Source organism: Callospermophilus lateralis, unplaced genomic scaffold, assembly GCF_048772815.1.
Source record: "Callospermophilus lateralis isolate mCalLat2 unplaced genomic scaffold, mCalLat2.hap1 Scaffold_144, whole genome shotgun sequence".
NCBI classification, from domain to species: domain Eukaryota; kingdom Metazoa; phylum Chordata; class Mammalia; order Rodentia; family Sciuridae; genus Callospermophilus; species Callospermophilus lateralis.
In genome coordinates, this window is record NW_027512584.1 from 776,453 (window position 1) to 801,978 (window position 25,526).

A 25,526-nucleotide genomic window follows, 5' to 3' on the forward strand; every position below is an offset into this window, starting at 1 on the left:
GTTTTTCAAGATGGGGAGAACCTGACTCCATGAGAAAGAAAGGGGGTAAATGATGGGGTTGTTGTTGGTGGAGCTAGGTCAAAGAGCCCTAGGGTCTAGTGTGCTGCAAAGGTGTTGGTCTTTGAAAGTGGTTCCTTCTCCTGGGAGATGAAACAAACAAAACCAATGGGAGATACATACGAAAATGGAGGCATGATGAAGTTAAAAGGAGTGCAGATAAAGATGCTTTTTATTTTGGGGGGCAGTAGAAGGAATTGAACCCAGAACCTTGTGCATGCTAGGCAGGTACTCTACCACTCTGCTACACCCCCAGCCTGATAAAGGTGTTCCTTTCAATGCAAAACAATAGAACTAGAATAAAAGAGAAATATAACTGAGGAGCTGAGGAGAAAAAATTTCTGTCCCGGAATTTAACAGATAATTAACAAAATATAAATGTGATTGCTGAACTAGTGGTTATTACCAGTAGAAGCTGGACAGCATAAAGTATTAAAGACCAAAGTTGCAAATGGCTGCAATTTGAAATAGCATCACCTTATACCCCATCACCTTATACCCCCTGCTTTCCTACTTTTTATCTCATGTAATAATTCTCTTTCTATAATATTTCTGCAACTAAAGTGACAATAAAGTCCAGGTCTGTATAATGGAAGGCTGGAAGAAAAAGAAGCTATTTCCCCAACTAGAAAAAACGGGATGCACATCATACCCCAACCCTATAAAATAAAAAGTTTCACATTAATTGTATCATAAATAATTTTATATAGGTTGACACTAAAACAATTTCCTAGGCAATGACCCATTATAATGGAAGATGCCAAAAACAAATAAATAAACAACCACATAGTCAGTTGGGGGACAGGTAGGAAAGGGAACAAGAATAAACTGACTTTGGCTACAGAAGTCTATGCATTATTTAGGATAATTCCACTAGCCCTCTCTCTGAACTTTTTAAGACATTAAGGAGAACATTACAGGTTTACGAATGTTATGGGTTTTCAAAAATACTAGGAAAGACAAACATGGTATCAATTAAATATCACATTCTCTTGACAGAATTCTCTTAGGAAATTTCTTATCTTGAAGAAAAAATGTCTACCAATAGAATCATTATTCTTAGATCTGCAAAATTATCTAGTAAAATTTGTTTTCCGTATATTCCTTTTAAATTCTTACCTAAAATTAAGTTTTTCAACATTCTTTTCAGAGCACAAGATGATGCCTCAAACCAAGTAAGCATTTCAGATTTGATCTAACACAAACTGGAGTGAGATTCCCATCTTCATCTGTCCCTTGTGGTGAGCATAAAAAATTTAAGTGAGCCATTGTCACTCAATGGACTCTCAGGTTTAATTACAACACTAGAATTATCTTTTTAAACTGCTCCTATAAAATGCTTCCTCCTTGGGCTGGGGTTGTGACTCACTGGCAGAGCACTTACCTCACACATGTGAGGCGCTGGGTTTTAGCACCACATAAAAATAAATAAACAAAAACAGAGATATTGTGTCCATGTATAACTAAAAAAATATTAATAATTAAAAAAATGCTTCCTCCTCCTCCATTTGCATACTTCTGTTCTTTACACCTGGATGAAATTTTATATTTTGTAAATACGGCCTAAAACCCCACATTAAAATTTTAGTTTTCACTAAAATAGGTTTTAAAAGCATTCTAATGATGTCCTCATCTAGGTACTGCTAAATATACTCATCACATTCACAAGAGAGGAATAAAGGCAGAAATCTTCCAGCTTGCTACTTTCAGGTATGATTGTTTATCCAGTTATGAATCTAGTTAAGTGCTGCCACTTGTGTTACATCTCTTGATTTTATCTTTAAGAAGAATATGAAAGTTGGGTGTGGTGGATCATGCATGTATTCCAGTGAATGGAGGGGGCTAAGGCAGGAGGATCACAAGTCTGAGGCCAGCCTTGGCAACTTAGTGAGACTTTGTTTCAAAATAAAAAATGAAAAGGGAAGGGGATGTAGCTAGCTCAGTGGTGGAGCATTTCTGGGTTCAACACTTAGTACCAAAGGAAAATCAACAAAACCAAACAAAGTCAAACCAAACCAAACCAACAACCAAAACCAAACAACTTTCCTCCCCAGAAAAAAATCAGGAGCAATATTATTCAATTACTGTGCTGAAATTCAAATACTGCAGTACATCATCATCTATTTGTGAAAGCTTCTAGGCTCATGTTAATTGGCTGCTATTTTCTACTATTTTTAAAACTTCAGACCTGGACTAAGCAGACACTTGCATTTTGGCCTTTTTTCACCAAATTCTACACAATCCCACAGAGGTTCATCAAACTTCACGACAGCAAGCTGACTCCCTCTGACACCCTAGCTGCCCTTGGAAAATTTAGAAGCTGTCTCAACTGGTTGATGTGACATGGTAACAGTGTCATATAGTCTTTCTTCTACTTTGATGTTTTTTGGTTCCCCTGAAAATCATGATGTAGAAAGTGAGCAAGATGGAAGGGAATGACATTCTGCTACTTCTCCATAGTCAGCAATCATTTATCACTTTAAAAATAATTAAAATCTCCAATAGGTAGTTTCCAGATTTTTCAGCTGTGGTTTATAGTAGAACTTAAATTCTACTTCACTTTGTTTTTACCTTCCTTCACTTAAAAAAATAAAACTTATTGAGGTATAATTATATAAGACAGTGATTCAATTTTAAATGTCTAATTAAACAAGTTCCAACAAATTTATACCATTGTGTAATGACCTGTCATAATCAATATAAAGAATATCCACCACCCCAAAAAGTTTCTTCATCTATTTTTGCAATTAATAATACCCCCAGATATCCATTGTTAATTCTTTTTGTCACTATAGATTATTTTCATCTTTATGAATTTTTTATAAAAAGAATTATATGGTTTCTTTTGCTTAGCATAATGATTTTGAGATCAACCTGATGGTTGCCTGAAGTATTATGGGGTATGAATATACCACAGCTTATCCATTTAACTGTTGGATAGGTACCATTTGGACATTTTGTTTTTTAGTAATTATGAATAAAATACTGTAAACATACATGTATAAATCTTTGTTGTTGATGTTTTTTATTTCTTTTTGATTAGTTAAGTAAGATTAGAATTGCCCATTTGTTAAGTTTAAAAGAAACTATCAATTTGTTTCCCCAAATGGTTGTCTCATTTGAAATCCTTATAATCCTCATTTGAGCTCCAAGTTGCTCTTCATCCTTGCCAACACCTAGTGTTCTGATTACAGGCGTTCTGAATGGTGTAGTTCTATGGCACTGTCGTTTTAATTTGCTTTTCCTAATGTCTAACTATGTTAAAATTTTTGGGGGGCTGGGATTGTAACTCAGTGGTAGAGTGCTTGCCTAGCATGCGTGACGCACTGGGTTCAATCCTCAGCACCACATTAAAACAATAATAATAATTAAAAAAGGTATTCTGATCAACTAAAAAAATTAAATCTTTGTGCTTATTTTCCATTTACATACATTCCATAATAAAGATTTCAAATCTTTTTTTTTTTTTTGAGACAGTCTTGAGCTGTTGGCTGGCCTCAAACTTTCTAGTAACTGGGATTATAGACACATGGCACATTCAGATTCTTACATCCATTTTTTTCAGTGAGTGATAATGTTTTATTGTAAGAATACTTTATATTCTCCAGTCTTTTATCAGATGATGTGTTTTACAGACATTCCCTCTAAGTCCATGGCTTGTTTTTTCAATTTAAGAATAGAGTCTTAAGACAATTTTAAATTTGATGAAATTCAATTTATTAGTTTTTTTAAAAATATTTATTGTTTAGTTGTAATTGGACACAAGACCTTTATTTTATTTATTTTTACGTGGTGCTGAGGATCAAACCCAGGGCCTTGCACACACTAGGAAAGCGCTCTACTGCTGAGCCATAACCCCAGCCCCAATTTATTAGTTTTTTAATTAATAAGTTTTAAATTAATAAGTTCTTGCTTTTTGTGACTTAAATCTTTGCTACATGGTGAATGCCTGTAATCTTAGTGACTTGGGAGGCTGAGGCAGGAGCATTGTCAGCCCCAGCAATTTAGTGAGGGCCTAAACAACTTAGCGAGACCCTGCTGATAAAAATAGGCTGGGGATGTAGCTCAGTAGTAAAGTGCCTCTAGGTTTAATTCCCTACCCCAAAGAACTCCTTAAGACTACAATAATTTTCTTCTCTGTTTCTTATAGAAGATTTAGATTTTTACATTGTAGTCTCAGGTCTTTGATTCAAGTAAATGTTTGTCATGTGTCTGGTAAGGGTTACTGGTTTATGTTTTTCAAATGGATATCTAGTTGTTCTAGCAACATTTTTTGAGAAGATCAACCCCAAGAACTGCCTTGGCACCTTGGTAAAGAAAAGGAAAATAAAATCACTATGGATCTATGGATTTATTTCCAAACTGTCTATTTTGCTTCATTGATTTTTGTCTGTCCTTAAGCTAGTACCACACTGTCATAAATACTGTGGTTTCACTTTAAATTTTGATATCCCACAATACAAATCCTTCAACTTTGTTCTTTTTTCAAGTGTCTTGACTATAAATTTCTAGTTACTGCATTGCCATATGAAAAGTTTGGAGGTTTTTAAATTTTTTGTAATAGGGAGTGAACCCAGGTGTAGTCAAGGTCTGTCTGGCTCTTTTATACTTACTGAAGTACACATTAAAAAAAAATCTCAGCAGATATTTGTTTGGAAATCGATGACATAATCATAAAATTTATATTGAGTGGAGTGCAGTGGCACATGCCTAGAATCCCAGAGACTTGGGAAGCTGAGGCAGGATGTTCACAAGTTTGAGGTTAACCTCAGCAATCTTTGAGACACTAAGCAACTTAGTGAAACACTGCTCAAAATAAAAAATAAAAAAACTGGGGATATAGCTCAGTGGAAAGCACCCCTGTGTCCAATCCCCAGTATCACAAACAAAAGAAAACAAAACATCAAATAGCTGGATGTGGTGGTGCACACTTGTAATCCCAGCCACAGAAGGACAGCAAGTTGAGGCCAGCCAGGGCAACTTAGAGATACCCTGTTTCAAAGTAAATAAAAAGGTCTGGTGATGTTGCTCAGTGGTAAAGCACCTCTGGTTTCGAACCCCAGTACCACATACACAAGAAACAAAACACCAACAAAAAAGAAAACAGAATAAAACATCCCCCACCCAAAACAAAAACAAAAACATAAAGCTGTGAAATTACAGAAAAGTGAGAGTAGCCTGCTGATCTTCAAAGCTTCTAATATATTGGATATAGGATTTTCTTTTCTGTTGGGGAACCTTATTTATGTAGTATGTGACTTGACTACCTGAGGTTTTCACTGCCCCTGTTTGAAGTAAGTGCTTGCTTAGGAGATCAGAAGCTACTTGTTTACCCACAGAAAACTTTAAACCTTCTTGATTTTATTCTTTTTTTCATGGTGGTACACATACTTTTTACTCACTGTCATTAAAACAAGGCATAGTTTGTATATGAAATCTTCAAATCATGACTATAAGGTAATTTTCTTGACTTCAAATACTATATCATTCATCTTCTAAATGGAATTATGAGGACAAACGCTCTGTTTTTCTGTAGAGAGTCACTGCCTGCCTATCTCTATTTTTCAGCACATCCTATTTTTGTCTGGAATAGCAAAAACCATGCTATTCTTTCTTTTATTTAAGTTTATTTCAAACATTCCCAAGTCCAAATATAAAATCAGAGGCATGACATTTGTTTATTTACAAAAGCAAGGCATCTCAGTGGAGGAAAGAACACTCTTTATAACAAATATTGCTGCAACAACTGGATATTCATGTAGGAAAAAAATAAACCTTGACAAATATGTCATAACACATACAAAAATTAATTTGAAGTGGACTGATAACTTTAAAACAAAAGCAAAAACTAAAGAACTTCTGTAAGAAAACACCACCCTTTTTGTATTAATTTGGATTTTAAAGTTTTCAGTATTTTTATGTTATTTGATTTTCTAACCCTCACTTCTTTATTTGTGAGGCATGCAAAAAGCCAATAATTCAAAATCATGAAGATGGGAATTTAAGAACCCAGAGTACTTAAGTGACATGACCAGACAGGCATGGCAGAAAGAACATTGGTTTTGAGCACAAAGATTTGAGTTTGAAATCCAACTATGTCCCTTAATAGCCATATAACCTTGGGTACATTTATAATTACAGATTAGGGGTTTGAATTCCTAATCTATAATATGGAGGTGATAATGTTTATCTTGCTGGGTTGTTTTTCTTCTTATTTTTTTTAACCACATTTAATGAAAGCCCACTATTTGCTAAGCAACAACTGTTCTCTGTCTTGGAGATAAAAGCAGAAGATCCCAATGAGAGTTGATGACTGTGTGCTGTGAAAAAAAGAACAATTCATGGATCATTGTAATATTTGATCTATGTAAACAGCTCAAAGAACAACTGCAAGTTGCCGAGCGAAGTAGAATACAGGAAGAATGGACTCAAAGAAAAAGACAAGCAGCTTAGTTTTATATGTATTAAATTTGAGTGGCCCATTAGACAGTCAAATAGATACGTTAAACAGATATTAAGTATGAATCTTGAGTACAGACAAAATGAACTGACCGGAGACTGGCAGATAAATGTTATTTATTTTATTTATTTTTAATTAATTAATTTATTTATTTATTTTGGTTCTGGGTTATTTAACTCAGGGGTACTTAACCACTCAGCCACATCCTCAGCCCTTTTTTATATTTAGAGACAGTGTCTCACTGAGTTGCAGGTACTTCACTAAGTTGCCGAGTCTGGCTTTGAACTCAAGATCCTCCTATCTCAGCTTCCTGAGTCACTGGAATTACAGGTATGCAGTCTCAATAAATGTTATTTAGATGGTTCTTCAAACCATTAAACTAGATGAGATCTCCAGGGGGTTGAGAAACCAACTGATGAACAGATAGTAGTGGGACAACGAGGAGAATATACTTTAATGTATTGTTCTTTAAGACTTCAATATCCATGTAAATCATTTGGGGATAGTGTTAAAATGTAGATTTCAATTCAGTGGATTTGGGGTGGTAACTAAGATTTAGCATTTCTAAAAAGTTGCCAGGTGGTACAGATACTATCCAGATTTTGAATACCAAGACATTAAGAACAGGATTAACCAATCAATTAAGAACATGTTTCAAGTAGAAGGATGTGATTAACTACATTCTGTTTCTGAAAGATCAAATAAACTAAGGACTAAAAATTTAACCATTAGATTTAGTAACATGGAGGTCATCAGTAACTGTATTATTATAAGTGTTTTGTGGAGTGGAGAGGGCCAAAGCCTGACTGGAGTGGGTTCCAAGATAAAAAGAGAGAAGAGAAACTAAACAATGAGTATCAACTCTTTCTTAAGAGGCTTTATTGAAGAGGAACGAGATAGCTGAAGAGGACAGCGGTATTAAGAGAGAGTCCCTCACAACTTATTTATTATGAAAATTTTAAACATATAGGAAAGTTGAAAGCATACAATAAACACCTCATATATCTTCTACCTAGATTAACAACTGTAAGCATTCTGCCAAATGTGCATTGTAAGAAAGATTTTTAGGGAGGTAATTCAGGAACAAAGGAAAAACTGTTGATGAACAAGAGATAGGAGGATTGACTAAAAAGACCTTTCTGAGTAGCAAAGGAGAATGGGATCTGGACCACAGTGGAGTGGTTGGCTTTGATTCTTAGTGAAAAACAACTTGGCATGAAGGCAGGTAGGTGGGTGGGTGGGTGGGTGTTATAGCAGGTGCTTCCAATTTTCTTTTTTTTTCTTTTTTCTTTTTTTAATTATTGGCAGACACAACATCTTTGTTTGCATGTGGTGCTAAGGATTGAACCCGGGCCGCACGCATGCCAGGTGAGCGCGCTACCGCTTGAGCCACATCCCCAGCCCAGCTTCCAATTTTCTTAAAGAAATGGTCAGCAAGGTCCACCAGGGGACTATTCCTGGAAAACGGTTTTGGAGGTCTAAGGACAGAGGAGATAATGACAGTCTCTAGGAGACAGGAAGAGTGATGAATCAGCTTGACATTAGGGACCCACTGGGTTGTTGGAAGAATTAAATAAGTTGGAAAAACAACATGGTACAAAGGTTAAGAGACTGCTCTCTGGAGCCAAACTACCTGGGGCAAGTTATGTTACCTTTCTATATTCTGGTTTCTTCATCAGTAAAATGGGGATAGTAAATGCATCTACTTCACAGGGTTGCTGAAGAGCAAATGAGGGAGTCTATATAAAGTACATTATATAAAGTCTGTATGTACATAGTCTGAATATGGTGTATATAATTGTTAAATACATAAATAAATGTTAGTGTATCTTTTTTTTTTTTTTTTGGTACTGGGGATTGAACTCAGGGGCACTTGGCCACTGAGCCACATCCCCAGCCCTATTTTGTATTTAGAGACAGTGTCTCACTGAGTTGCAGGTACTTCACTAAGTTGCCTAGTCTGGCTTTGAACTCGAGATCCTCCTGCCTCAGCCTCTGGAGCTGCTGGGATTACAAGGCGTGTGCCACTGTGCCTGGCCATGTCAGTGTGTATGTTTAAAACTGGAGAACATACTTGGTATTAAAAAAAAAAAGGAAATAGTGAGTCAGTAGTATGTAGAACACTATGATCAGAACATAATATTTACTAACCAGTAAAGAGGTTCAAAATAAGATTGAAGAAGGCAAACCCAGTATTATTCCATACTTAAAAACCAATAACAAAACCACAGTGTAGAGTATTATAATACACAATTAATGAAAGGATACATAACATACATCAATGTATTAAAGATATCTCTTGATGGTAGTTTACTGGTGCTTTGTGTTTATATTCTCTGAAATTTTTGTAATGTTTTTATATTTCCTTGTAATAAAATTTGCCTTGAGGGCTGGGGATGTGGCTCAAGTGGTAGCGCACTCGCCTGGCATGCGTGCGGCCCGGGTTCGATCCTCAGCACCACATACAAACAAAGATGTTGTGTCCGCCGAGAACTAAAAAATAAATATTAAAAAAAAAAAATTCTCTCTCTCTCTCCCTCTCTCTCTCTCTCTCTCATTCTCTCTTAAAAAAAAATTTACCTTGAAATTAAAAACTGTATAATATATAAATCATTCAAGATCTTACCATATCATTTAATGATTTACTGCTAATCATTTTTCAAAGTCTATACTTATAAAAAAGTTATAAAAGTAAAATTTAACTATAAAATCTTTTTTTGTTATTAAAAGGAAGAAACAATTAGTGCTATATCTCCGTCATAGCTGCCCCCATCCTGATCCTTTTTTGTCATTCCTGGAGGCAGCCACTGCTGAACTGGTACGTGTTAATTCTTATTTCAACACTTTTATTTTTTTTTTATACATAGGTGTGCACCATTTTCAAAAAAAATCCCAAAATTTAAAAAATGCTGTTTAAAAAATTTTAAGTGGTTTTGTGCAGCAGCTACTTTTCAATTAACTTTATATTGTATTGCTTTTAACTGTTCATTTCTTTCAACTGTTATTCTACTATATATATGTGCCAATATTTTATTTAGTGTTCTTCTACTAATACAAACTATTTTAACAGTATGAAATTATTACATCTCTTCCTGAACACATCTCTTAGAACAAAAACTAGTGTTTCTGGAGATATAACAAGCATTTTTCTGTTCTTACAGATATGCCCTCAGTGTGGTTTGTCCCATTCAGAATGTCCCAGTGATCAATTTCCCTAATTTTTATGAACATTTGATCTTGTCAAAATTTAGGCATTCTGCCAATTCTAGCAGGTGAAAATGATGCCTTTTTGTTTTACCTTGCATTTTCCTTATTATCAGCATCCTCTTCTCCAAAAATCATTTTTACTCTAAGTATTCTTTGACTAATTAGAATTCAATTACTCTTACAAGTTCATCATCTTTTCAATTAAAATTCACCTTTTATCTTCCTTTCATAAGGTTTATTTATGAATAAAGGAGGCAGATACTCTTCATTGTTTAAAAAAGCCAGTTGCAGTTTATCTCAAAATTCTTTTTAATTATCTTATTTTCAGAATATAATGCTTCTGTGAGCATATCACCAGGCCATGACTTTCTCTATGTGCTTCCCTGATTTAACATTTAGTACATTTTCTAGTAAAGCTAAATTAAAAACTATACCCTCTGAAATTATAAGTCCTACAAAGAAATGGCATGATGTAGTGATCATACCTGAAATTTCTTTAATGACAATATTCTCAAAATAACTTGGTCCTTAGCCTGAATTAATGACTGGCAGGTGAGAAGATGATAAAACAGACTCGATAAATTTTGACTCCTAAATATAGAGTTAATCTATAATTATCAATTGTAAGAATGGCTTTGTTCAAGTGACCCTAGGATATTCTTTCCTGTCTCTGAAGTACTTTAAAAAAAAAAAAAGACAAAATCACCCAGGAAAAATGTCACCCATTAATTGTTTGCTTATAGTCTGTAGCCCACCAATAAAGATAACACCACTGGAATGTCACAGTGGTTCTGCTTTTCTAATTATTGAAGATTTTATTTTTTAAGTGGTCACAACCCAGCAATGGGTTAGGGTATTCCTGTTTTGCTTATGCCTTGGGACTTAAGAATGAAATGTGTTGTACAGTCAAAAAAGATAATTTTAAATAGAACATAGAAAACATTCAGGGGGCAGACTATTCTGAAATGAGGGCTTTGGAAAAGTACACTGTTAAGTGGACTTAATTGTTAGTGCCACCATGCGTGGCACAAAGCCATTTTTTTTAATATTTATTTTTTAGGTGTAATTGGACACAATGCCTTTATTTTATTTACTTGTTTTTATGTGGTGCTGAGGATCAAACCCAGGGCCTCACACGTGCTAGGTGAGTGCTTTAACACTGATCTACAAACCCAGTTCCCACAAAGCCATTGTAACAGGAGAATTTTCAACCTGTCAAAGTCTTCAGGAATGTACAATGTGTTGATACATTTATCCAGAAGCATATAACCATCTTATAAAAAGAAACAAAACAAAAAAAAGGCCGGGGGTGGGGAAGAAGCTGTACTTTATTTGGTTAATTTTAAGCTTGTAATAAAAAGTAAACTCTGCTAGAGGGTCTACAGTTTATAATTTGTACTTTTTCAGGTACTAAAATCTAGGATAAATCTGATGGAAATGTGTGTGTGCGCACGCGTGTGCGTGTACACATATTTATATATATATATATACACACACACACATACACATATATACACACACATATATATACATATATATGGGGGGAGAGAGAGAGAGAGAGAGAGAATGAATGTGTGTGTGAGGCACACTCATTACAGAATGAGAACAATTTAAAAATGTAAACAAAGTGTTTTGGAGTAGATAGACTGCATAATTTTAAACCATAAAGTGATGGAAAAATATCACCTTTTCCCTGACAATTTTCCACACTACACAATTCCAAAATGATAGTGTTCTTTTCTACGGTCACTTGTTTTACTTGTTTTCACTGGTACTTCATTGCCCTTTCGCTGTTGCTAGATTTTTCTTTTAAATTTATTTTGAGACAGGCTCTTGAAATTTTAAATTCCTCATGCTGGCCTTGAACTTGAGATCCTATTGTCTCAACCTCCCAAGTAGCTGGGATTACAGAAGTGTGAACTGTGTCTCACTAAAAACAACTTATAATACTGTATTTTGCTGCCTCTTTATATCATAAACCCTTTTCCCTTCTATTATTCACTTTTATTACTTCTTTGGCTGTTATTTATTTTCTTTGACATTTCTCAGTTTTGATATGAGAAGAATTTGGCTTTTCTCTCTTTTGGAAGATGAACCTATCAATAACAAAGAGTTATGTGTAGTCATGCATTTCTTCATGTCACAGATACCTATTGTGCACCTATTCCAGGCCAGGCCCCATTCCAGGCATTAGGCATAGAGAAACAAACAAAACAAAGCCCCGCCCTTATACAGTTTACATTCTAGTGAAGGGGGCAGACAATGAGAAAAGCAAGTTATGTGGGATTGGGTGTTAAACAACAAAACAAACAAACAAGGGTAGGGGCAATAGAGAGTGACATGATGGGCGGGAGACCTGTTATTTATCTAAAGTGATCTGAGAAGGCATGTCTTAAAAAAAAGAAGGGATATTTGAAAAGAGAATTTAAGGACATTTGTAGCATAAGTATATTAAATAGAAAAGAACAAGTACAAACGTGCTGACAGAGCATGCCTGGCCTGTTAAAGAAACAGGAAAGAGATCAGTGGGGGGAAAGAAAATAAGTTTTTTTTTTTTCTGAATGTTTATTGTTTTTGCCATGGTTTATTCCTCAAATTTAGATTTGAACAGATACAGATTCCAACTTATCTGAAAGGGTGAGAGTGTTTTAAGTTTAGTAGACAAGTAGAACTATTCTAAATAAAGTAATAATATGCAGTATAGCATTTTGGCTGAAAATAGGTTTGTAAACAGTCTAAAATTACATATATATTACCTGGTTTTGAGCCAGAGAAGGTGGTGAAGAGGGAATACTTAAGAACAAGGTCCAGTTTTTAGTCCTGGCTCCAACACCTACTTTCTATAAGTGATTTTTTTTTAATATTTATTTTTTAGTTGTAGATGGACACAATCTCTTTATTTCATTTTTATGTGGTGCTGAGGTTTGAACCTAGTGCTAGGTAAACACTCTACCAATGAGCCACAACCCCAGCCCCTGCATATATCCTTTTATTCTAATTTTATAATAATAATAAAAAAAGCGTAGTGGTTTTTAGGGAAAAAATGCTGGTACTGGAAATCCTGAGTTAGACAACTTTTCTGCTATTTATTAAATGTGTGTCCCTACACAAGTCACTTAAAAGACTGTTTCCTTATTTGTAAAAAGAAAATAAAAATATCTACTTCATAACATTAAAGGACAACCTATGCATGTGAAAACAATTTGTATACTACAAAATATTAAATTAGGATATTTTTAAAGTATGCTTAGTTTACTTTATTGAATTTCATGTGTTTTCAAAATTTAATTTTATATTTTGGTTTACCTATTTATTTGCTCTTAAGAGTTATATGCAAAATTTATCTTTTAAGTCAGTTCTCCATTTTAAGCTATGCAAATTTTAAAAATAACTATATTTTCAATTATGCCACAAAATTTTATATATATATACATATATATATATACACACACACATACATATATACACATATACATATATATCTCTCTAAACCTGAAGCCCTCAAAAAGAATGAGAATGAGGATTTTCATTTTAACTTCTTAAATGACCTATTTGCAATAAAAAATTTGGGGCACTTAGTGAAAATGATTTGAAAGGATAATTAGCAATTATTACATATACATATAAGTATATATACATATACATATATACAATTGTTAAATAACTTTTAGTTTAGTTTATTTTTTATCTATTTTTGTTTCCTGAGTCTCTACTGCTTACTTAAATCACTGAATGTGAAACACTCAGTTGTATATTTACTATGAAATTATTGGTATTCGTCACTGTAGGTTTTGATGACTGCACTAGGGAAAGACTGCTTTATATTTCTGTATCATATTGCTAGTCATTAGTGTCCTTATACTGCTGAACAGTAATTTAAAATGCAATCCAAAAGAAGTATCAAGTCTTTAAAACATCTTCAATTGTCTTCAAAAGGAATTTACAAGAGATTTAACAGAATGGAACTTACTCCATGCCCTGTGCAGTTTGCCGTACAATATCTATAAGTTTGATCATTTCAAATTTGGTCTCAATGATGTGGAGATGGTGATATAAGCTGGAGCCCTCACACCACTGGGTAACAATAGCTAGTTGTGGCTTTGTGGAATAGCCCATAAAGAGTAGGATATTCACATGTCGTGTTTTCCTGTAAAAGTAAAGTGATGGTAAATAGTAAATGCCAATAAACTTTAGCAATTCTTAAAAGGGAGTCAAAGTAGTCAAGCAGTAAAATGAACAGAAAATGGTATTAAAAAAATAAAAAGCATTATAAGTATATATTTAGATGAATTATCTAATTAATTATCTAATCACCCATCCTATTCAGAAATGTCTTTTTTTAAAAAATATATCTGACAAATAAGCAGAGGTTGCTTAATACCTTGAATTTATGGGAAGCTCACTAATTGAATAGAGCTACCCTACCTACTTTTCTTCTTAAACGGTTCTAGTATTAGAAAGTTTTCTTGTGAGATAAAATCATTTTCCTCCAAACTCCACAACTTTCTTCCCTTTTCTTTCTAACAGTCTTCTCTGGATTAAATATTCTCAGTTTTGTTGACTCCCTGTCTTTCCAAATTACAGTTCTAGAATCTTCCCCACTTAAGTTGTCCTACTTTGAACTTACTCTAATTTGTAAATGTTCCATAAGTTCTAGGCACAGGAGTAAATGCAATCTCTAAAAGATATTCTGAAACACTTAGAATTTTGAGAGCATTATTACCATAAGTGAAACTACCATTTCACATGGTCACAATACTATATTTTCATTACTTCAGTCTAGAATTAAGTTTTCTATCAGCTGTACCAAATAATATGAATACCACTTAAAAGAATAAGCTGAACGAAAATAAAATTAGACATCCTATGGCTCTATATACTTATTCATTTTGAGTAAATTGTAAAGCTAATAGTGGCTACCACCAGAAAACAGAAGCTAATAATAATAACTTCTTTCTCCTAAAAACAGTAATTTGCATACGCTCACCTGAGTACTCCTACTTCATTTTTGAAGGCCTGTAACTGTTGAGGTGTGGGTGCTGTCACATTCAACATTTTCACTGCCACATCACCTAAAAGGTAATCATCATTCCAAATGTCATTCCAATTTTAAAAATTTAAAACTATAAAACATTCTTGGGGATTTCCACTAATTATAATAACTGTAAATCCATAACACTGTTAAACTACAAATAAATTATGCCTAACTGTCTAAACTGCATTAATTTTTGAAGGATAAAAATGAAATTAACAGCAATACTCCTATACTAGTATTTCAAAAGACCAACCCCCAAATAGACAACCTTGTTTTCCCTGGAAATTTAGTTTAAGTAAGTACCCAGAGTATTTTTCCAATTATTTAACAATACTCAATGAGATATATTTACTAAATGAACACTGAAACTAGAGATAAGAGTCCCAGTGGAGCTTAGCTTAAAGTTGAAAACTTCAAACTTCTTTATCAGAGCAGTTAACATTATGTACAAAGTTATGGATTATTTATGATGCTTTTCATTAGAAAAATGATTAAAATTATAGCTAATTAAAAAAAGTTTATGTAAAACAGCTATAACTCTTACATACTACCATTAAAAGTGAAAATTGGTACAACCACTTTGTAATATTGCTGGTAGTATCTATAAAACTGGACATATGCACATCATATGGTCCTACAATTTTCTCCAAGGTATGTATACCCAGCAAAAATAGATTTATATGATCTCTGAAAGATATAAAAAAATATTCATAGCAACATCATTGGAATAGCATCAAACTGGAAACCATCCAAATGCTCATTACACAGTAGATGGAAGAAGAAATCAGCTTACACATTGAAAAATTGACAGAGAGAATGAATGACTTACAACAACAATACAGATGAATCTTGAATACAACATAAGGGGCCAGACACTGAAGGGTACATGCTGTATGATTCCTGTTGTAGTCAGGTTGGTAGCTAACCTTGGGGGAGGAGTGACTGGAAAGGGGCATCAGGGGAGCTTCTAGTATGACAGTAATGTTCTGTTTGTTGATCATGGCTATCTATTCACTTTTTGAGATTTCAGCTACTTGTATACTTACATGCACTTTTTTATATGTACATTAAGCTTTTACATATATATATTATTGATTTCTCTTAATTATCAATATAATACAACATTCATTTTATCAGTGGTACCATATAACTTACTACCACTTAAAACCAATGTTTAAAAACATTTTGAAAGAACACAGAAAAAAATTACCATAATGCCACTCACTGACATTTTATATATGAATGATAAGGCTTATATATGAATGCAGTGTGAATATTTATGAATATATAAAAAATGAGAAATATAGTAAAATTCTGATAGAAATTTTTTATATTATATATATAACATATATGGGGTATTACACATGCTGCTTTTATACAATTTAATACACCAAAGACACCTTCCATATCAATAAATGTAATTCTAGCATATCATTTGAAAAATCCTATACAATCATGTATGGATCCAATTTATTTATCTATTTATCTAATCAATTTTTAAATTTTCACTTGGCATTCTTACTAAATCTTTGATGAATATACTTTTATACATGACTATCCATTCCTGTCCCATTACTTCCTAAGGATGTCATCAATATACATATTGCCAAATTATATATAATAATAATGTTTATAATAATACAAATAATGGCTCAATACACATACTGCCAAATTGTCTTATAGAAAATTTGTAACAATTTATTTTCCCACCAGCAGCACTACAATCACATCTCTAAATATGGTCAATTTAAAAAAAATCTGTTCATTCACTGGGCGTGATGACACATACCTGTAATTCCAGCAGCTCAGGAGGCTGAGGCAGCCTCAGCAGTTTAGCAAGGCCCTAAACAACTCAAGGAGACCCTGTCTCCAAATAAAATATATATTTGAAAAAAGGGCTAGGGATGTGGTGCAGTGGTTAAAGCTCCTGGGTTCAAACTCTCGTATTAAAAAGACAAAACAAAACAAAACAAAAAAACAGAAACCAACCCAGATTTTGGGGAACAGCTAATCTGGAGAATCTTAATTTTAAAAAATTATTACTGCAGTCAGGCGAGGTGCCACATGTCTGTACTCCCAATTACTCTGAGGCAGGAGAGCTACAAGTTCAAGGCCAGTCTGGGTAACTTAATGAGACCCTCTCAAAATAAAAATAAAAAGGGCTGGGCATATAGCTCAGTGAGAGAACAACTGTCTACCATGGGCAAGGCCTTGGGTTTGATCCCTAGCAACACAAACACAAATAAATAAATAATTAGTAATATAATGAAAGGAGTTCCGATTGCTGTGAACCTAGGTTTTATTTCCCATAATTCTTGTTACAGTTTGGGAGAACTTCTGCATCTGATGAAAATAGTTTAATGATGCAAATAGTGAGTATTCTTTGATTTTTAAAAATCAAAATGGTTACACATATACTATTACTGTGAGACTTGTGACTATGTCAACAATATTACATACATACCATGCCACTTTCCCTTGTAGACTGTTCCAAATGATCCAGATCCAATTCTTTGTCCCACTGTGATCTGTCCATCAGGAATCTCCCAATCATCACTTGAATCCCGTCTACCAAGTGTTTTCTTGATAAAAATAGTGCAAAAGTCAAGTTAGGCCAACCAAACAAAAAGGGGAAACCTTATGTTCCACGTGAAGTATATTAACCTAAGCCTGAGAGGAGCAAGATGAGGAAGATAATATCGCTTCTTTCACCAAAAGCTGAAGAAATAATAGTTAAAAGTATGACTAGGAGCTGGGGTTGTGGCTCTGTGGTAGAGTGCTTGTCTACCATGTGTGAGGCACTGGTTTGATCCTTAGCACCACATAAAAATAAATAACTATCTATCGACAACTAAAAAAAATTTTTTAAAAATATGATTAAATATACAAAATTAAGACAAGTCAGACTTGGATAGAAACAATTTATTTAAAAATGAAAATTATTTATTGAGCATGTGTGAGAAATGCCTATTATTAAAATTAATAAGAAAAACCAGCTTTGTATTATTTGGAGGACTATAAGGGCAAGATAAATATTATGTATTTGTGATAAGTTTTTGCCTCCAAATACCTAAAAATTTAACCTAATATGTTATAGTAACAGGAGACAATTTTTCTAGTTATTTTTTTCTAGTCAGAGTTAAATTTTCTTATAGATCTGAACTGGTCTCTCTCTTAAAAAAAAAATCTATCTATCTATCTATCCATCTATCTATCTATCTATCTATTTATCTATCTATATCTCCAATTACTTTGGTAGGGTTAAAGGATCATCTTCCCAACAAGTAGCAGAAAGTTAATTTTTCAAATAGGGAAAAATGTCACTTGGTAGATTTTTGAACTGTAGTTCAGCCTTTAGAATATGTATGCTTAATCATGCTTTCCAAAACTTTATTTACTCTTTTTTCCTCATTTTATTTTAGGTACTGGGGTTTGAACCCAGGGGTGCTTTCCACTGAGCCACGTCCCTCAGCCCTTTTTATTTTTCATTTTGACACAGGGTCTTGTTTAGTTACCGAGGCTGGCCTCAAACTTGCTATCTTTGTCTCAGCTTCCTGAGTAGCTGGGATTACAGGTGTGTACCACTATGCCTGGCTCTTTTTTCTTATTAGAAACAGAATGCTACTGTTACTCTTCCAAAACTGCCTTTTACATTAGAGATGAAAATGAAAATTGGTGTGGTGGGAATATGCTTAAGCAAAAATCAACTGTTAAATTTGATAGGGGAATTTTTTATCATATACAGATATAACATATCTAAAAGTGACATTTATGTGGCTCTGATTTCAAAAAAGAAAGGACTCCAGTGAAAAAAAAGATAAATATTCTTACCATCCTATTCCTGTCTTCTGAGGAGGAAGATGACTTCCTTTCCCGCTGAGGTCCTGGAGATTTCTGTAAGGCTTTCACATTAGTGAGTGAGCCTGGTAATGAGGCAGGCGGGGTTGCAGACAAACCTGTGGTTGATCCTAAATTAGGGAAAATGTATCCATTAAGGAGGAGCAAGGGAGTGAGTTCCTTTATCAGGGGGTGCACAAAGTGCAAGGGGGGACTTAGATTTGGATTTAAACTTGTCATTAAAATGTAGTATATGTTCAAATACTGACCTTTTGAAAAAAACAAGTCAAAAGAGGCCTATTGGTGATTAGTACTATTTTTTTTTTTTTTTAGTTTTCTGGCCAACTTAATTACAATTTTAAAACATCTAATGATAGATATATTATTGGTTTAACTTTTCCTAGTCCAAAGTCTAGGGGAAAAAAATTCTCTTAATAAAAAAAAAAATTGTGTCTTTGAAGAAAAATTTAAAAAGTGAAGTCAATTAAAAAGCCTATATAACACATATTTAAATAGAAACTTTTCATTGTACTACTTCAATAGCCAATCAATATTAAAAAATATGGAAACTCCCCAATGGAAATATTTTCTAATGTTACCTTAATATTGAAAATATAGGGCTTGTTCATATTAGCCACTAATATTTAAATACAACCCCAAACTATAAGCTTTACTACTTAAGAAATATTGATCAGTGTCAGTAGTTCCTGGAGGTTTTTTTTTTTTGGACTAATATAGATTATTTGTTACCTTTATAACAAAATGACTGTAAGCAAAGCCAAGTAGGTTTCCTTAAAATTTTCTGAAAATCTCTGCATTTATAAGTGAGTATATGTTATGGCCTTTTAGGCAAGTTACTACAAATGCCAATATTTTGTATGCCAAGTAAGCCCAAGGAGTACTCTTTGGAAGTGGACTCAGTTGGTAAGATTAGAACCTTTCTGATGGGCACATTTCCAAATACTGACTCAGTGGTAAACATCCTAAGTCTATGTAGAGTTGCATCTGGTTCAGAGGGGCTCAGGACAATGAGTCAGGCTTGAATACAACTGAATAGGACTAAGATTTCTAGGCAATATATATATATATATATATATATATATATATATATATATATATATATAAAGTCTTCAGGTATATATATATATATATATTTAAAAGATTACAACTCATATGGTAGAGATGAGACCATAGTCTTTCAAAGAACAAGGATGTCAAAAAAACATTTCAATGTTAAATATGGGCTAGGTACAGGGGTGCACCCTGGTAATACCAGGGACTCAGAAGGCCAAGGCAGAAAGATTGCAAGTTTGTGGCCAGCCTTGGTAACTTAGTGAAACCCTGTCTCAAAATAAAAACAAAAAAGGACTAGGGATGTAGCTCAATGGTAAAGCACCCCAGGGTTCAATTTCCAGTACCAAAAAAGAGAAATATCTTAATCTTTCTAAGTGATTCTGGGTAGAAATTTTACCATTGTTACATCATACTATAATAGCATGTGAAATTTCCATGCTCTCACAGGCAGTTTTCTAAAATAAAATGGTGTCTAACTTGTCTTTTAATTAGAGCATAATCCATTTTCTGCCTGCCATTGATATTTTCAACACCATATTAGTCTTAATCGCTTACCCAGGTGACACAGTTCTGGTCTACTTAGTAACATTTTATTCTTTAGTTTAATCATATTATTCAGTACAGGATGAAATTCAATCCCATTTCATGGATTTTTCAGAGTAACAGCTGGGCTGAGAGAGCAAAACTGAAAACACCATTGCTACATGGTGGAATGTGATGGACATTATCTAAAGTACATGTATGAAGACACGAATTGGTGTGAATATATTTTGTATACAACCAGAGATATGAAAAAATTGTGCTCTATATGTGTAATAAGAATTGTAATGCATTCTGTTGTCATATATAAATAAAAAAATTAATAAAAAAAAAGTAACAGGGGGATGGGGATGTAGTTCAGTGGTAGATCGCTTGCCTACCATGTGTGAGGCATTGGATTCAATCCTCAGCGCCACATAAAAATAAATAAAATAAAGACATTGTGTCCATTTACAACTATTTTTTGAAAAAGTATTGATCAAGAGTCAGTAAATATAATTCCTTTTTTTTTTTTTTTGTGGCAGTACTAGGGTTGAACATAGTAGGGATGCTCTACTACTGACCTAGCCAGGGCCCTTTTCGTTTTTTTTTTTATTTTGATAGGCAGGGTTCCCCTAACTTGCTGAGGCTCTCTTGCCTCAGCTCCTTAAATTGCTGGGATCACAGGTATACACCACTGCACCCAGATAATTCTTTAAAAAATATTTGTAGCCAGACATCTGTACCAACTTTGACTTCAAATTTTAAAGTCAGTTTAAGAACTAAAATATGGCAAAATAAAAGGCAGAGTAAAATTATACTGCTAACTTTTTCTTCCTATTAAGGTATAATTAGAGTATAACTACTCTGAGTTTCTGAAGTATTCTGAAATATCCAAAATATAAAATCTTTCTGTTTTAAAAACAATTCCCTATTTTTTCATAAAATATACACATCCCATATTGGGGCAAAGAATGAAAGCAAAACCCAAAATGCATTGCTGATATTACAAAATTAAAAAAAAAAAAGCCAAAAGCCTAAAAAAATATTTTTAATAGGGGTTTCCATTTATATTTTAATTTTCTTAAAAACCACAAAAATTGTTAACAAATAGTTAATCAAAGTTATCACCTACATTAAAATTTAAGGAATCCATATTGAAGATCCCTCCCATCTTATTTGTTCCCACCCACTGAGTTTAAGTTATCAAGACCAAGATGTAATAGTGTAACAAATAACAAGATGGAAAATTCTCAGTTCAGATTTTTTTTTCTCTCTTAAAAATTTATGACAGACAGCATACAGAAAACTTGTAGTAGTGAATATGTGTGAGAAGCACATTCAGAGCATTCCAGCCAGGCCAAGCAGAAATTCAGTACTGAAAACTCTCACACTTACAAACACACGCTGTGAGGGTGAGGCACAAACAGCATCTGTAGTTTATATTTAGTTTGCTTTGGGTGAAAACAAGAAAGAAGAGCCCAACTACCTCTGAACACTGGGCCAGGCTCAAAATCAAACACTATTTCACTGGGGACAGAATGTAGGAGGGGACTGGGAGTCCGGGATTGGTATTTCCGAAGACAGCACATCAGCTGGTTCAAGGGGGCTGTTAGAAGAGAAAGAGAGGGGCAGGCAAACACAGGAAGACAGACACACAGAAGAAATGAAAGAAGTCATGGGGAATAAATAAGATGAATTGAAGCCCGCTTCACAAAATAATTCTGGACTTTTTTCTTTAACCTGCTTATTTTTATAAAATCCCAATCATTTTTTAAAAAGTGACTCATAAAAAGGACAAGAAATGCCACTTGATTTTAGATTCTAAGCAGGCAGTGTTTATGACAAAGTTAACTCTGTGATGCTAACATGATGGCAACATTTAAATGCTTGATGTATTGGGCAAAATTATCAAAAGCCACAGCTATTATGACATATGAAAGTCAAACTGGCAGCAACATTAAATTGGCAGGTTCATGGAATAACAAACAGAAGAAAAACCCTTTGTATAACTATGTGCTCTAGTCAATACCAAGTCCAGAGTACATAATGCAGGCTTATTATTTTGGTAGCGTCATAGGTGTACAGAAATATAACAAAAGATGGTTTATACAATGTTTACTTAGAAAATATCTCTGAGTCTGGGCTTAGATATTTTGAAGATACAGAAGGTCACAATGAAGAGACCAGCTCTGTCCATGATACTGCAGGTCTTCCTTATTAGAGAAATACAGAGGACCTCCTGCAAGAAAACTTCAAGGCAGTCTTAAATACAATCTCTGAGAAAACATTAAATGGGATAAATTCTTATAAAAAGTTTTTTCTTAAGCGATGTTTCTTAAGATAAAAATTCTGAAAGATACAGAAATTTCTGTTTGCTTGCTTTATTTACTATACTAATCCAAGGATGAGCTTTTCCATTCTGGGCTAGCTATTCAATAAAAGGTACATTTCAAACACTTCCAGAAAGTTGAAGGGAAGTGTCTGACAAACTAAGGAGCTCTGGCAGGCAATCCAAGTCATGATTTAGCAAAATCAAGTTTTAAGTATGAGTGGAGGACCCCAAAGGAAATTTATCAATATCCGTTTAAGAGAGGTAGAAGTTAACGAAGTGGTTAAAATAATTAAGGATTTCTTCTTGATACAATATTTAAGTTATAGAAGGTACATTTAAGACTACCTTTTGTGTTTTCTCATTTCCTATTCATGTCAAGAATTAGTTAAAATTAGCAATAAATGATAAATACTACAAAAATTTGGGTTTTCGCTACTTATTTTTCTCTGTGTCTGTGTTTCATGAAAGAAGCAAGTATAAAGGAGATAAGCAGCAAAGCAATTGCATTTTTTCCTGAGCATTTTTTTTTAAACTGAACTCACTACTTACCTCCATCACCACGAAACCCCTGGTCTCTAATCAAGTCCTACAAATAAATAGTAAAGTATATTTATTCAAAGCATATGGTAAGAAAATAATAACAACATTGAATTTTCACTCTACATTAATAGAAAGGTTAATTCAAAATAACACCTGTCTTACAATTACTTCACAAAACAAAGAATATGAAATTAGCTAGTGGACATGATAAAAATCTAAATTTTGAAGTACTTGTCAACCTAACCCTATAACTGAAAGGCTTTTTAGTCCTGATCAAATGCTGAAATCCATTTCAGGCCATTCAAACCAATGGCTTCATCAATCCTTAAAGAAATTCTACTGGCACATATTAAGAGCCATAAAAATGTCCATACCCTTTGATCCTGTAATTCCACTTCTGGGAATTTTTCCTAAGGAAATAATTCAGAAGAAAAAATGATATGCACAAAGATGTTTAGTGCAGCATTATCCATCATACTAAAAAGTCAGAAATAATTATTTCCCAATGATAGGCATTTTGACAAATTATGGTTAAGTAAGTTATGGAGTATCAATTTAATGAAGTATTATGCAACCTTGAAAACAATAATGAAGATTAAATCATGAAACATATTCACAATATGATGAAAAATACAAAGTTAAAAGTACACTGAATACCATCATAAAATATGGATGCACAAGGACATACTACAAAAGAGAGAAAAAGATTGAAATAGCTCAAATAAGAATTTTATTAAATTTGTCATTTTTATTAAAATACAGTTACAACAGTGTTAGTAGGAGGGAAGTCACTCTGTTGTACAATTTGGACCTTGATAGGCAGAACTTGGATTAGTTTGCTTACTCAGTTTAATTTAAATGTGAGGGATTGAATGGCCCCAAATGTATCTAAAAAGGCCCTTTGCCAACAGGCAGCTTTTTGTTTGCTAGCTAAAATAAAGAATATTATTTATAGGTATATTTCTGTCATGTCCAATGTATCACATAAAGTCTTCAACATTTTCTACAGAATAATCAATAAATACGCATATAAAACTTCAAACAAGGTGCTAGGTATTAGGGGTGTCGCTACCAATAAATACAAAATTCTGGTAGTCTCATTAACTTTCTGTGGTTTTGAAAGTTTATACTCATTGTAAGAGAAATGTACACTCATGAAAATTAAATGATATAATTACAACAACTTAAAATATTATAGAAGAGATATCAGTTTGTTGCTAAGTTACTGTCAACCAAGTGCTTTTGGCAATAAGATTTTTAGTCCTACATAAAGGATTTTATCATTGGGGAAGCATTTGAAGAAATGTCTAAGGGAGGGTTGGAAAAACAGGAGTATAGTTAAGGGCCTTCTAGACACAAGGACACATAAGAGAAAGGCCATATCCCTTTCTTTTCGCTGCATCTACCCCAAAACTTACAACAACTATGAACTGACCAAATTTGGCTTTCTTCACTCTTACAATCTACAGCTAGTACCAACATAAACTTGCATTTTTCAATCTCAAATGTGTTCTTAAAACTCCTCGACAATCTTTTTACTTGTTCCAGGTTAAACAGGATGTTCTAGTTTCCAAATCTGATTATTTCAAACTTTCTCCCACTCCCTTGTAGTTTCTTCTCTTACAGCATGATAAACAAAAACCATCAGAAGAACTTTTGGTCCTGCCTTTACATCCATAAATATTTGTATAATAACATAAGCTATAATTTCTGAATTCTTATGTACTGGGCATAAAAAGAAGTGTCCAGGTAAGCACTAATAGTTGGAAAATAAAGTCATACAGTTTGTAGAGAGCTATATCCATCCATCTTTAATTCCTCATAGCTTGTGCAGGACATCATTATCTATTCTTCCTCTTCTTTCAATTCCCTCCTTTACTACTATACAGTATAATGGGTAAGCATAAGAAAGGAAGGCCAGGTTCAAATATACTTATCAGCTGTGTGTTGTGGTCTTGGTGTACTCTTTAATCTCTGTAAATTTATCATCCTCTCTCACTCTTACTTTATTCTAATTTTCTTAACAGTGAACTAAAGATAATAATAGTACTTAACCCATGAATTTATATGTGGCTAGAATAAGAAAATTTATTTATAGCACTATCACAGTATCTGGTACACAGTAAACATTCATAATTAGTAGCCATTTTACAGATTCTTAGGAATCTTATCTTGAATTCACTAATTTATAGTCTCCTTTCCTTCAACTCGCTATCTTGACATCATTGCTACTACTTCAGTTTCAGCTTTTACTGGCTCTTGTTTAGAATACTGCAAAAGCCACATTATTGACAATCTTGCCTTTAGATGTAATACTCATTCATCTATCCTCCATGTGACCACTTTTTCGAAAGTCTAGAGCTGATATCTCATACTCCTAATTCCCTACCTGGTATACTTAATAAACTCCTACTCAATCATCTTTTACAATCTGGCTTCAATGTTATCCTTTCTCTGTTAAA

General features: G+C 33.6%; 1 protein-coding gene across 1 annotated transcript in view; it reads right to left on the reverse strand.

The window, feature by feature from the left end:
• Positions 1–25,526, reverse strand: part of LOC143387506 (serine/threonine-protein kinase B-raf-like) — an 83,070-nt gene that overhangs the window by 26,125 nt on the left and 31,419 nt on the right. Inside the window, exons 5-11 of the mRNA XM_077108121.1 lie at positions 23,439–23,474; positions 23,074–23,110; positions 21,679–21,798; positions 18,591–18,727; positions 17,224–17,341; positions 14,712–14,796; positions 13,695–13,871 (exon numbers count right to left, since the gene is read on the reverse strand). Coding sequence (XP_076964236.1) covers positions 13,695–13,871; positions 14,712–14,796; positions 17,224–17,341; positions 18,591–18,727; positions 21,679–21,798; positions 23,074–23,110; positions 23,439–23,474 — 710 coding nt within the window. The remainder of the gene's footprint in view (positions 1–13,694; positions 13,872–14,711; positions 14,797–17,223; positions 17,342–18,590; positions 18,728–21,678; positions 21,799–23,073; positions 23,111–23,438; positions 23,475–25,526) is intronic.